The sequence below is a fragment of the Arvicanthis niloticus genome, chromosome 13, assembly GCF_011762505.2.
Source record: "Arvicanthis niloticus isolate mArvNil1 chromosome 13, mArvNil1.pat.X, whole genome shotgun sequence".
Lineage (NCBI taxonomy): Eukaryota > Metazoa > Chordata > Mammalia > Rodentia > Muridae > Arvicanthis > Arvicanthis niloticus.
Window position 1 is genome coordinate 54,186,898 of NC_047670.1, and position 12,868 is coordinate 54,199,765.

A 12,868-nucleotide genomic window follows, 5' to 3' on the forward strand; every position below is an offset into this window, starting at 1 on the left:
CCTGATTCCACAGGGGACCGGCCAGGAGATGGCAGTGAAAGCAAGATAAGATGCTGGCTTTTACTTACAGACACACAAGTGTGACCTGGCCCATGCGCGCCCTCAGGCCCTTATTGTGAAATGTGATTCTGTGGACTTTGAGGAAGAATTCAACCTTTTTCTTTGGTAATTGACCCCAGGGGCCCAAGTGACAAGTTAGGTATAAAAGTTTCAATCTGTCTCATAGAATACTAGTATCAATTAATTAACTCATGGGGCTCAGGCATACATTACTTTTTTGAAGATTAATTTTGTATGTGTGGGTGTTTTGCCTGCATGTTATGTCTGTGTACCATATGCAGACGGTGTTCGTCAGTGCAGTGGAGTCAGGGGTGTCAGATCCCCAGAACTGGAGTTACTGTGGTGGCTAGTTCCAGACTGAAAATCCAACCCAGCAGACACAAGAGCAGCGAGTGCTCTTAACAACTCCTTACATTCTGTGTGTCTCTGTGTGTTTATGGTTGTGGAGGCATCGAGCGCCATGACACCTGTGTGGAGGTCAGAGGTCAACTTCTGGGAGTTGGCTGTCTTTTTCCATCATGTGGGTCTAGACAATTGAATCCAAAGCAGCGTGTTCGGCCTTTACCTGTTGAGCCATCTTACTGGCCCTATTTATTCAGACAGGGTCTCTATAACCCTGGTTGTCCTGAACTCAATATACATCCAGGCTGGCCTCCAATGTCCAGAGATCCACCTGCATCTTCTGATTGTTGAGATTAAAGGTAGCCACCATACCAGGCTCCAGTTTATTTTTGAGACAGTTTTACATTGTAGCTCAGGCTAGCCTGGTACTATGTAATGGAAGCTATCTTCAAACTTGGGCAAAGAGTTCTTCCTGCTTCAGGATTCCTCTGTGTGTGAACACTTGAGCCATTCTGCCCAGCTTTATTTTTATTTTTGAAACAAGTCTCTTGTAGCCCAGGTTGGCAAGCACCTCTCGGGCATAAACTAGAAGGCTCTATCTTCATTTTCAAGATATGAAACTTTAATTCAAGGTGACACAAGATCACATGGCTGGGAAGTGAGGAAACGAGGTTTTGAGCCTGGGTTGATAGAACTCAAAAATCCTGTTCCAGATGACTAAGACCCTGTTCATTCCCTCAGGAGGGAGCAGCAGACTCATTCCTACAAGCTACACATAGGTCAGAGTGATGTCACTGGCTCTGCAGCTGATTCATCAGCCTGGGTTTAGTTAGGAGAGGCCTCCGGGGGAGGGGTCTCCTGGTGGCAAACCAAGCGATGAAGCAGGGGAGGTTTCAAAAACTGGCTGTGGCCAGAACACACCATTAGACAGAGTCGTCTGTGTTTGTTTCTAGGTCCTTTCAGCAAAAGCCCAGCCCACTGCCATTCTAAAATTTGAAGAGACAGGGCCCCAGAAGGGTATATGATCCCCTAGTTTACACAGAAAAGGGGAACCACAAAGGACCAACTTGGTTGTGGGGTCTCCAGCCTGTCACTACATGGCTCTCTGGACTGGTGGTAGTAAAGGGTTTTGGGTCCCCTAGGCTGATGGTAATAAAGGTGTTTGGGTCCCCTAGGCAGGCCGTTGGGGGAGGGGCGGGCGGGCGATCGAAGTGTTGTAGCGCGGTGGGGCACGGAAGAAAGCTGGAGGTTTGGGATCTGTAGGGAAAGTGCCTCGACTTTCGGATCAGGCGTGGGTGTGGTTCGGAGAAGTCAGGAGAATCTGAAGGTTCCTAAGGGTGAGCTTGAAGCAGGCTAGCAGCAAAGCGAGAGTGTCCCGCCTCTTGGGGTAGGAGGGCCTGGGGAGCCTGCGGGGTGGCGTTGGGGAGGGGCTAGCCAGCGAGGAGTTGTCCCTTCTTTCAGGAGGGGCTCCCCATGGGAAGGGTTGACTCGGTGTGGAGGAGAGGGGCTATGTGGGGCGTCCGCCCTTCCGGGGAAGGGGCTCGACGGCGGGGGCGGGGCCGCAGGGTGGGGCCCCGTCCTCCTCGCGCTCCCCCGCGACGCGGGCGGGCAGGGGCGGGGACGGAGGCGGTGGGCGCCCGCGGCCGGCCCACAATGAGAACAGCGGGCCGCGGTGAGTAAGCGGCGGCCGGCCGGGCCGGGCCACGCGGGGCGGAGGCTGCGCGGGCAGGTCGGGGCAGGCTGGCCGGGCGGGGTCGGGAGCCGAGTCCGCAGCCTTAGCCGCGCCGGAGCGGAGCGAGGACACCGAGGCCCCGCCCCGGCCGCCGGTGGCGCCCCGACCTCCGAGCCGCGCCGCAGATACAGCCGGAAACTGGCCCCGCCGGAGCCGGAGCGCCAACCTAGTGCCACCTGATCCCGAGTCGGAGCCACACGAACCGGAGTCGGAGTCCGAGCCCCAGTCCGGGCCGTCCGAGCCCGGCCTGCCATGGCGGGGCCGCGGGGCGCGCTCCTGGCCTGGTGTCGCCGCCAGTGCGAGGGCTACCCCGGCGTGGACATCCGCGACCTGAGCAGTTCCTTCCGGGACGGCCTGGCTTTCTGCGCCATCCTGCACCGGCACCGGCCAGACCTGCTGTGAGTGCCCGGGGCGCGCGAGCGAGCACGCGGGGCTGGGGACCGCCGCCCCCCTCAGTGACGCGGTGGCACGCGCCGCCCTGAGAGGTCTGGGACCTCACACCCGCCTCCTCTGAACGAGGAGCAGGGCCACCGAGACCCTAAGACCGTGCACCCCCTCCCCCACCTCGGGCCACTGGTATCAGGCTCTGACCTCTAAGAGGGAACTCTGACCCCTCCTTAGGAACGTCCCTGTTCTAGGCTCCAGCAGAAATACTGAGCCTCTCTTCCTCTATTGGCGTCAGAGCATAGTACCCCCAAACTTAACTGTAGGGGATGAGAATATGCCACTCCCCCAATTAGACTTCCTTTAAGTTCTAGCTGGTGTGAACAGACCTCCGGGTGCCCTGGGAGGCTGTCTTCTTTCCAATAAGAATTTACATCTGTAAGGGCACCTACGGGAAAGGGTCCTCGGAAAGAAAGCGGCTCCAGATCACTTCCTACCTGAGAGAAACTGGGGGCTTCGGCTTTATTCACTTCCCCATCCTTCTCTTCCCTAGAAGTCTAACCCCATTCCCTTCTATATATATAAGCGTCTGTCATCCGACACTGCAAGTCCCATATTTTGTGGGACTCCCATGGGAATGTAGGTCATTAGTTTTAATTCTCTCTTTAGCTGGTTTGCCATTTACATAGAGGGATGGAGGAGGGAAGCTTCTTTAAGGCACTTTGGGCAGATAACTCTGTAGGGCACCAACCCCATTTCTGGCACAAGGCTCCTAGATAAATGGCTGTCAGGTGACTGCGGGTACACTACTTCCCCCAAACCACCTCGACTAGGAATCTGTCTAGGTGTATGTCCCCTCCCCCACAGCTCTGCTCTTCTCAGTGGGGCACAAAGGTGGGCAGAGATTAGAAGACAGGCAGGGGAACACTAGTACAGCTGACAACCAACCGCCAATCTGTAGCTTCCAACTGGAACGTGGGTCCCTCCTACCCGAGCTGCTCTGAAGGGCCTCCTCAGAAAATGTATTCAGACCCACAGAACAACCGAGGTGGACTTCCACTCAGCTTTCTTCCCTGAGCCCTGGAACCTCTTTCTTTGATTTGTTCATTTATGTATTCATCAAACTTGAGAGTGGCAGTTCATCTGGTGCCTGTCCTCCTTTTGCTCCAGGTTTCAGTAGCAAATCTCATAAATCAAATAGAACGGTTGGACCTGTTTTATGGACAGACCCTTGGGAGGATTCCTTCAGCTCTCAGAACTTTCTCTTTCTCCCTCCACCCTCCCCTCTCAGACTTGTTTCTATAGGACAGGGTGTGTGGGAGGGCCCTGAAAGGATTGCTTGACTCTAACTTGGTTTGCTGTGTTCAGTGGTACAGTGTCTCCGAGGCTCTGCAAGATCGTGTTTTGGGCCTGTGGATGCCAAAGGGAGCTGGGTCTTACAGCCATGGGACCCAGTGCTAACAGACTAGGGTAGTGGGGCTTGGACCTTGGGTTTACAGTAATGGAGGAAGATGCTGGGCTTGGCCCTGCCTTGGAGCTGAGGATCGAAGGCCTTCTATTTTTGCTGGGGGCTAACCCTGAGGGGGAAGGGCAGGATGAGCCTCAAGGGAGGAGACTTGGTGTCAGGCTGCTAGGTGTTGAAGCCCAGGCGCTAAGTGCTAGCTGCCTGGTGCTAATGTTTAAGACCTGGAGAAAATGATTGGTTCTCTGGGCGTCTGGAAGGTGGGGTTGGTAAGACCTTCCTCACAGCCCTGTGGTGAGGATTTTAACTGAGATAATGAGCATGCAGTTCCCTGTAACCACTAGAAGGGGTGCTATTAGGCAGTGAGGGGTGGGAATGACTGTTGAACCCCTTTACCTGGTCAACAAGTTTACAGTCACTTCTTGCACACACTAGAGTTGGCCTTTAATCCTGGACCTTGGGAGGCAGAGGCAGGCAGATCTCTGAGTTCCAGGCTAGCCTGGTCTACAGAGAGTTCCAGGACAGCCAGGGCTATGTAGAGAGACCTTGTTTTGAAAAACAACAATAAAACACCAGCTTACTGTAACACATGTGGCCCTAATTGAAGGCTTTCAGGGGACACTTCCTGGAGAAAAGTCAAAAGACAAAGAGAAGGCCCCGAGGCCCCACCTGAGGACTTTCAGAGCCTGCAGGTGTCCAAAGAGGCAGATGTGAAGGCTGTTCCCTTCCAAGCAAACCAAACTGCTAGACTAGATGCAGTTGTCCATTTGCTTAGGGAGGCTGGGACCCGGACCATTCTAATTGCATGAGAGGCCAGGTCCTTCGTAAAGCACAGGAAGGATAGAGCATCAGCTGTCCTCTAGTTATGGATTTATTTGTTAGAGATTAAACCCAAGTCCATGTGCTTGCTAGGCAAGCTCTCAACCACTGAGTTACACCCTCAGCACTAAGGGGCAGATCTGTGTAAGAGCAGAGGTTGGGTGGCGGCCAAAGCCATTTGATAAAGTGGTTCAAGCCTCTGAGGATGCCCGTGCTTGTGCGTGTGTGGTGTGTGTGTGTCTGCGTGTCTGCTATGTTGGCGAGAGGCCGGACCATGTATGCCCTTCTCCCTCCTCCAGGCTTTTCTAAATCCCTGTGCGATTAGATCCCACGTGGCATTCATTCCTGTGCTTTCGTTTCCTCCAGAGACAAATGGAACTTTCTCAACCTCTGAGAGTGCTCTGAAAAGAAGGATCTGTGTTATCCAAACCCAGATGTTATTTAGGGACAAGGATGGAGTGGAAGGAGTTGAGGGAAAAGAAAGTGTAGTATTGTGTGTGTGTATGATATCCTACCTACCTTTTTTTTTTTTTTTTTTTTTTTTAAATATTGAGACCAGAGACTGGCTAATCGGGCTATGCTGACTGTCAACCCAGCCTCAGCGATCCGATTACTACCATGTGCCACCATGCTTTTTTCACAGTGCTGGGGCTTGAGCTCAGGTCCTCAGGTTTGTGTGGCAAGCGCCTCACACACCTCACCAGTGAGCCACCTCCCCAGTCCCAGTTGCCACAGTTTTAGTTTTTACTTTGTATTCTCTCAACAAGCATGTAGAAGGGCACTTCCTAAATGCCCAGAAGCATTGGGGACAAGCTACGACCCCACTCTAGAGACACTGCTGAGGGAACCCAATTGAACCGTCCAGACGAGTTACCTTAATCTCGCTGGTTTTAGAATATTCTCCCTCTCTTCTCTGTGTTAGCCACCAGGAAAATGAGGCAAAAGGTCATTGTTTGCAGTGGCAAAGCTTGTACACTCTGCTGTATCTAGGAGGCTTCTGCCACTCTCAGATCCTGCTGGCCCTCACTCCAGCTTGGGAGCAGGGGCTGAGGCTTCCCCTTAGTTTCCAGGGCAGCGGAGGCTGGTAGGGTTCCTGAGCTGCCCACAGCCAGTCACACAGCCTGCTGTAAAGAGCAGACTCACAGGTGCCCTACCTGTGCGTGCTCCAGCCTACTGGTTTCCACAGATGGATGGAGCCAGCAGGCACTGGTGTTTCCCACACCAGTCTGTGGATCTGTCTTGCCATCACTTACTTACCTGCCCCATTTCAGAAGCAGAGATGCCCCTTACCAGGGAAGGTAGATGCTTACTCTAGGGAAGCTGTTCCCAAGAGCAGGCATCTCTCAGGCCAGGCTGTGTTCCTTTCCGCTTTGTTTCTAACTCCTATTTGGGCCCCATTAAGAAACATGTAGGCTGAGGGGCAGTAGCAGCACATGCCTTTAATCCCAGCACTCTGAAGGCAGTTCGAGGCCAGCTTGGTTTGCAGAGCAAGTTCCAGGATAGCCGGGGCTACACAGAGGAAACCCTGCCTCAATACAAACAAACAAACAAACAAAAACAAACTAAAACCAATCAAAACAAAACAAAACCAAAAAAACCCATATATAGGGGCTAAAGGGATTGCTCAATTCTCAGCACTCGTGTGTCTGTAACTCTAGTCCTAAGGAACCCAGTGCCCTCCGTCTTCTGGCCTTCTTGAGCACCAGGCATGGACAGGGGCACAGACATACATGCTGGGAAAACTTATATACATTAAGTAAATAAAGAAGATACATCAGCACACATACAAAATAAACAAATACTATAAACTTAATGAAACAAAACAACAACAACAACAACAAAACAGAAAAGGAAACACTCCTCTTGGAGTTACGTGGGGTTTCAGATTCTGTGCTAGGTGTGGCTTGTGTGTCTGTGACATTCAGTCAGATTCTAAAAGTACAGGCTGGCAGAACTGGCTGGCTCCCCTCTTGAATCTCAGCACCTTCACCTGTAAAGTGGGGTGAGTGGCTGTCAGGAGTTGCTGTGACCTCCAGGCTCCCTTACATGGGGATGCCCACATTGCATGCTTGGTTGGCCTTTCTGCCACTGACTGAGAAAGCCTTCTGGGGAAGAGTTAGGAATGCAGGCAGGGAAGCCATCCATGACTTAGAAGCCTTGCTTGGGTTCCTCCAAGGGCTGTAGGCTCTCTCTCTCTCTCTGCTTCAGGTTGGCATAGGTCTTCAGACCCTTGTAGGATCTCTCCCCAGACTTGCAGAGCTGAGGTCAGTCTCCCCCTCCCTCCTGACCTCGCCTTTATGTCCTTTGCATCTCTTGACCAGTCCTCCTGTCTCTTGCAGCGACTTCCAGTCTCTCTCCAAGGAAAATGTCTTCGAGAACAACCGATTGGTGAGTCCTCACACGATAGGATAGAAGCAACTATGGGGTGGTGGGGGAGGGCAGGGGAGCGGAGGGCACTGCATTTGGTGAGGGGCTGGTGCAGGTCCTAGAGGAGGCACTGGTTCTCCTCCCTCCTCAGCTCTTCCCATGGATGCCCTTCGCTGAAGCAACAGAGTTAGTCCTTCAGGCCACCATGTAGGGATGGTACCTTTGTCACCCTGTCCTCATTATAATGAGCAGGGACCAGTCTGTGAAGTATTCACTAACACTGCCATCTCTCTGTCCTCTCTTCTCTGTGGCTGCTCCTGTCCCCACCTTTGTACCTGCCTCTACCCTAGGCCTTTGAAGTGGCTGAAAAGGAACTGGGCATCCCTGCTCTCCTGGACCCCAATGACATGGTCTCCATGAGTGTACCTGACTGTTTGAGCATCATGACCTATGTCTCCCAGTACTACAACCACTTCACAAGTTCTGGCCAAGGTGAGAAGGGACCCAGGCCTTCACAGAGGTTGTCTTGAGCTGTTGAGTTCTTTTCTGAGCAGTAAAGAAATAGCCAGGAAACAGCCTGACATTCAGTCACCGACTGTGGGTTTGCTAGCTCATATATTTATTGCATTAAAAGCACTGGCTTAGGTAAGGTGCTCACACCTGTAATCTCCACGATTGGGAGGCTGAGGCAGAAGGATTACCTCAAGTTTGAGACCAGCCAGGGCCACAGAATCAGACCCTATCTGCTTTGCCTTGGTAGGGGAGACAGGCAATAAGCCCAGGTGAGCTCATGTCTGAGTTCACCTCCCCTCACCCACTGCACTTCCTGTCTGCTGTTTCCTGTCCTCACACTTCCCAGGGCCTTTTCTTCCTGCTGGTCTCTTCTGGGCTGTTGCATAGCATCTCGTAGCAGAGCCTGCCTCCTCAGCTTGAGAATAGAGACACTGGAAAAGAGTGTGTACTGGAGAGGAAGCTTCCTTTCTGTTCCGATCATGTTGCTGAGAATCCCAGGACAGCTTGGGGCTCCCCTCTGCATAGGGGAAGTGAGTCCAAAGAAGGGGAATTGAGGAGGTCAAGAACCCAGCACAAAAGCTGAGGGGCAGGGCTGAGGATCTGGGAGTCCTGAGTCCTGCACTGGGCTCTCAGCAGCCTCACATGGGTCATGTTTCCTGCATCTACTCCATAAGGGGAGAATCCAGGCTGTCTCTTTAAATGGGGCTGGAGAGATGGCTCAGTGGTTAATAGCACTGTCTGCTTTGCCAGGACCCAGCACCCACATGCACATGGAGGGTCACAACTGTGTGTGGATGCTCTCTTCTGACCTCTGCAAGCATCTGGCATAAACAGACACACAGGCATACATAATAAAATAATAATAAACATATTTTTTAAAAGGCTGAGGATGGTGGCGCATGCTTGCATACCAGCTGCGGGATCAGTCCGCAGCACCAACCCCTGGCAGCTCCCAGTGTCTGTAACTCTAGCTCCAGAGGATGTGGTGACCACGGGCATTGCTCTCATGTGCATAAACCAACGTGTAGGCACGCACACATACACATAATCAAAACGTAAAAGAAAACCTTAAAGTCTTAAAGAATTGGGAAATACAGGATGCATGTAGCTGACTTAAGCATAAACCTGCACACTCCAAAGACAACTGCATTGGAAGAGCCCACAGTCACTGGTGGGAGGGAAGGAGTCTAGCTTCTGTGGAAATAAGAGTTTGGCTCAGAATTCTCGCTTCACCTTTTACTGTGTGTAGTGGGAGCCCATTCCTTAACCTCCCGCCTCGGTTTCCTCTTTGCAACAGGGCTGCGCACAGAGTCCGCCTTGCACACAAGGTTGCTCTGAGGAGTGAAAGAGGTTTGTGCAGAGTGTGTTTGCCTTTGTTGGTTTAGGACTCAGGATACTTGTTATTCACTTGTCCCCAGCTTGGGTGGCAGTTTCCTGACTGTGACTTTCACAGTCTAGGAAACGACTATGTGTTGGTTTTCCAACGATGAGCTTCAGCCTAAGGGTGTGTTCCAGTTCTGACGGTTGTATTGGGTGGAAGCCCACTGTAATAGTGGAGCATTGTGTCTGTACACATGGCTTGCGTAATAGCCAGGAACTACGTAAGGACTGTGACCCTGATCACAATTCTATTTCCCAGGCTGCACTGCTCTGCTCTCTCAACCTTGCCCTACCCCTTTCAGATGGTTTCTTTATGTAGCCCAGGCTGGCCTGACACTTTGGCTGCTTATTTCCCAGTCTTCTGAGGCAGGGCTACCGATGTGTGTGGTCATGTTGCTTACTTGATTTCCCAGTGGTCTTTGTGGACAATCATGGATCTCTTGTAAGCCCTTCCTTCCTTAGAGAGGCCTTCCTAGACCTGCCTGCAAGGTAGGGGTGTGCGGTGGGGTCTCACTGATAAAGGTAAAGTTTGTATCTTTTATGTCAGTCAACCCCTAGACAATGACCATTTTTATCCCATTCGCCATTGTCATGGTGTGTTCCAACCCTGGAGGCTGTTCCCTCCCCTAGATGGTCCTGTATTGTACTTATATTGTACCTATATTGTACTGTGTGTGTTTGTGTGTCTGTGTGTCTGTGTGTGCGCACATGTGTATGGCCAGTTCTTTCCTGTTTGTACAGGAGCTGCTGTCATGTGCTCCAGTAGCCTCTTTCTCCTGGGGATCACACAGAATATACTATGTATGTACAACCCAGGGCCTTACACAATGTAAGCCTGCACCCCAACACTGAGCCCTTGTCCCAGCCGCCATCTTCCACCTTCCCCTGCAGACCACCTCTGTCTGTACACCTGTTGCCCTAGCACCTGGTGCTTTCTCAGGCTTTAGCAAGTACTTTTAGAATCCTTGCTGTGTGCCAGGCACTGTGTTGACTTTTGGGAAGAGAGGAAGTTTCGGAGACTTGTATCATGCTGGAGGACAGGGAAAAAAGTCATTTAACAGTACATTTCTCAGGAGCTGGATGAAGGGCAGAGTGTACAGAGGGCAGTGGCCGCTCTCCTCTGCTCTGGGAGGGCCTTTGCAGTGAGATTTGAAGTGAGCAGCAGACAGCCTGGGCAGCTGCGAAGATTTGAGCGGGCGCATGTCAGGCCGAAGCAGAATGGGTCTTGTGCTGCTGTGGGGAGCCGAGAGGGAGAGACCTTGCCAGGAGAACCATGACAGAGAGTTGCCTAAGCTGCTGAATTTCCAAACTCAGCCAAGCATGGTGGCCCAAACCTTTAATCCCAGCATGAAAGGGGCAGAGGCAGGTCAGGTTGGTCTACAGAGTGAAGTCCAGGACAGCCAGAATTATATAGTGAGACCCTATGCCAATAAAATAAAACAAAACAAATAATAGATGCGTTCTCTGCCATACTCCCAAGGTCACACGTGTGTGACACAATTTGACACGATGGCCTTTGCATTGAGCAGATGTTTCTCTCCTATTCCATTGCTCAGCTGAATGTCAGCTCTGTCCTTGCAGGGGGCTCTTGAGGCCTGGAACTAGAGGTTTGCCGAACATGTTACTGCAGACCTCCGTAAGGAACTTGTATTCAATTAAACTGTGTTATCATTATTGTAAATATTTGTTTTGTATGTATGTGTATGTATGTGTCTGAGTGTATGTCTGTGCATCATGGGTATTTAGTAGCCTGCAGGAGATCAGAAGGGCATTGGATCCCTTGGAACTGGAGTTGCAGGTAGTTGTGAGCTGCCTTGTGTGTGCAGAAAGCTCAAGCCAGGTCCTCTGTGAGAGCATCTTTTAACCACTTAGTCACCTCTCTAGCTCCTCCTCCTCCTCCTCCTCCTCATCATCATCATCATCATCATCATCATCATCTTGGTTTTTTTGAGACAGGGTTTCTCTATTTAGCCCTGGCTGTCCTGGAACTCACTTTGTAGACCAGACTGGCTTTGAACTCACACATCTGCCTGCCTCTGCCTCCCGAATGCTGGAATTAAAAGTGTGCATCACCACCGATAATTGACTCTTGAAATTACCACACAAAGATCATTCTGTGATACACAGTCTCAAGAAATTAGAGGCTGGGTTTTGCTTTAGTCCTTGGGTGCTGATGGAGGAGGAAGATGGTTTGGGGGAAGCCCTGGAGTGTGTGTGGGGTTTCCGCTAACTCCAGGCCATGTCTCTCACTTGGAGACAGGCAGGTGACCACTGGGAGTAGGGCCACCTCCTTCAGGTCAGGCTTCATCCCTCTGCCTCAGTGGGAAGGAAGCTGGGACCTGGTCTGCTGCATTCGTGCACAGTGTGAATCCGTGTACAGTGTGAATCTCTGGCTCCGTTTTAGGGAGGCTTCAGAATGAAAGTGTTCCCTGCTCTGTGTTACATGGAGTCCCTCGCAGCTCTGCCCTGAGGTGGTGGTTGTAGAGCTCTGGGTGGGTTGGCTCCTCCCCGGCTCTCCTTCCGTGCCTGCCTCAGGGTCTTCCCTGTCTTGTAGCTGCTGCCTCACCACCCAAACCAGGAAAGGACCCAGCATCCCCCTCCCCCACATCCACATCACCTGCTGTGCAGCCAGGAGAGGAGGCTCAGGTAGGCAGACTTCCTGGGTGGAAGAGTAGGTGAGGGGCACAGGGTTGTGACAGTGACCCTTGTGGGAGGAAGTTGGTTGGCTCTGATGATATTCAGAGGGTGTGCTCTGTTCTTGTCCTGTTGGTTCCCAGGGCCAGGGTGCCAACCCACCAGCCCCATTTTGTAGCAGGGAACCCGACCATTTTCCCCAGAGTTTGAGTGAGTCAGGTTCATTACTGTGGCTGAATGGACAAACCTCATGCCGTCCTTGCCATCATGGGACTGTCAGGAGATTCATGCATAATGACACATAGTGATGTAAATATTCCCTTTATTCCGTGGAGTCCGAGGTTTGAAGCACTCGGTGATTTCACTGAGGCCCCTCGAAGCATCTCTCAGGCCCTGTTGTCCAGATAGTTAATATTGCCTCAGTGAGGTTTGCTCCTTTGTCCAAGGTCACTCAGTAAAATATTGGGGGTCACTTTACTAGTTCCACCTCCAAAGAACATCAACTTTTCACAAGCTTTAGAGAGAATTCCCAGAGAGGGTGCATGAGGCCACCCAGAGGAAAGGAGGGTTGACCAGAGCAGCTACCAGAAGGGACTGTACACTGAAAGCTGCCTTCCCTAAGGCAGGGGCCCTTCCTTGGAGGCCGGAAGTCTGGCCTTCACTGTTTCGGTCCTGGCTTGAGATGTTAAACAAGTCACCCTTCTCTGGGCTTTGGCTTCCTGATGTGGGGGAAGGCGACAGTGTCCTGTCCTCTGCTTCTAGGCCCCTGACTTTTGTGTGTTAGCATCACGGAGCTTGATGTACATTTGAGGGACGTGGCTGTGATGGGGAGGGGGAGAGGACAACCAGGCACAACACTGATAACTATACCCCATTCCCTGCAGGGTGATGACCTCTCCCCAGACAGCCTGTCCGAGCAGGGCAAACAGCAGCCCCCGAGCAGTGCATGTGCAGCCTGTGGGCAGCGGGTACACCTGGTTCAGCGGTACTTGGCGGAGGGCAGGCTCTACCACCGGCACTGCTTCCGGTGAGTGCTATGGGCAGGGCATGTCTCCCCAACACCTGGGAGGGAGCTCCCTTGGGCTCAGCACCCACTGTGCCTGGCTTCTGGCTGAGAACTCAGCGTTTCCTCACTTTATAGAGGAACAAACTGTGTATTAGAAGAAGAGGGCCTG

General features: G+C 52.1%; 1 protein-coding gene across 2 annotated transcripts in view; it reads left to right on the forward strand.

Moving 5' to 3' along the window:
• The first annotated feature begins 2,007 nt into the window (after positions 1-2,007).
• Positions 2,008-12,868, forward strand: part of Micall1 (MICAL like 1) — a 29,057-nt gene continuing 18,196 nt past the window's right edge. Inside the window, exons 1-5 of one of the 2 annotated variants that reach the window (XM_034516225.2) lie at positions 2,008-2,532; positions 7,139-7,187; positions 7,517-7,658; positions 11,614-11,705; positions 12,578-12,720. In XM_034516225.2, coding sequence (XP_034372116.1) covers positions 2,387-2,532; positions 7,139-7,187; positions 7,517-7,658; positions 11,614-11,705; positions 12,578-12,720 — 572 coding nt within the window. In that variant the 5' untranslated portion in view covers positions 2,008-2,386. Of the gene's footprint in view, positions 2,533-7,138; positions 7,188-7,516; positions 7,659-11,613; positions 11,706-12,577; positions 12,721-12,868 lie in introns of those variants that run through there. The other variant, XM_076911613.1, reaches the window with a different exon arrangement.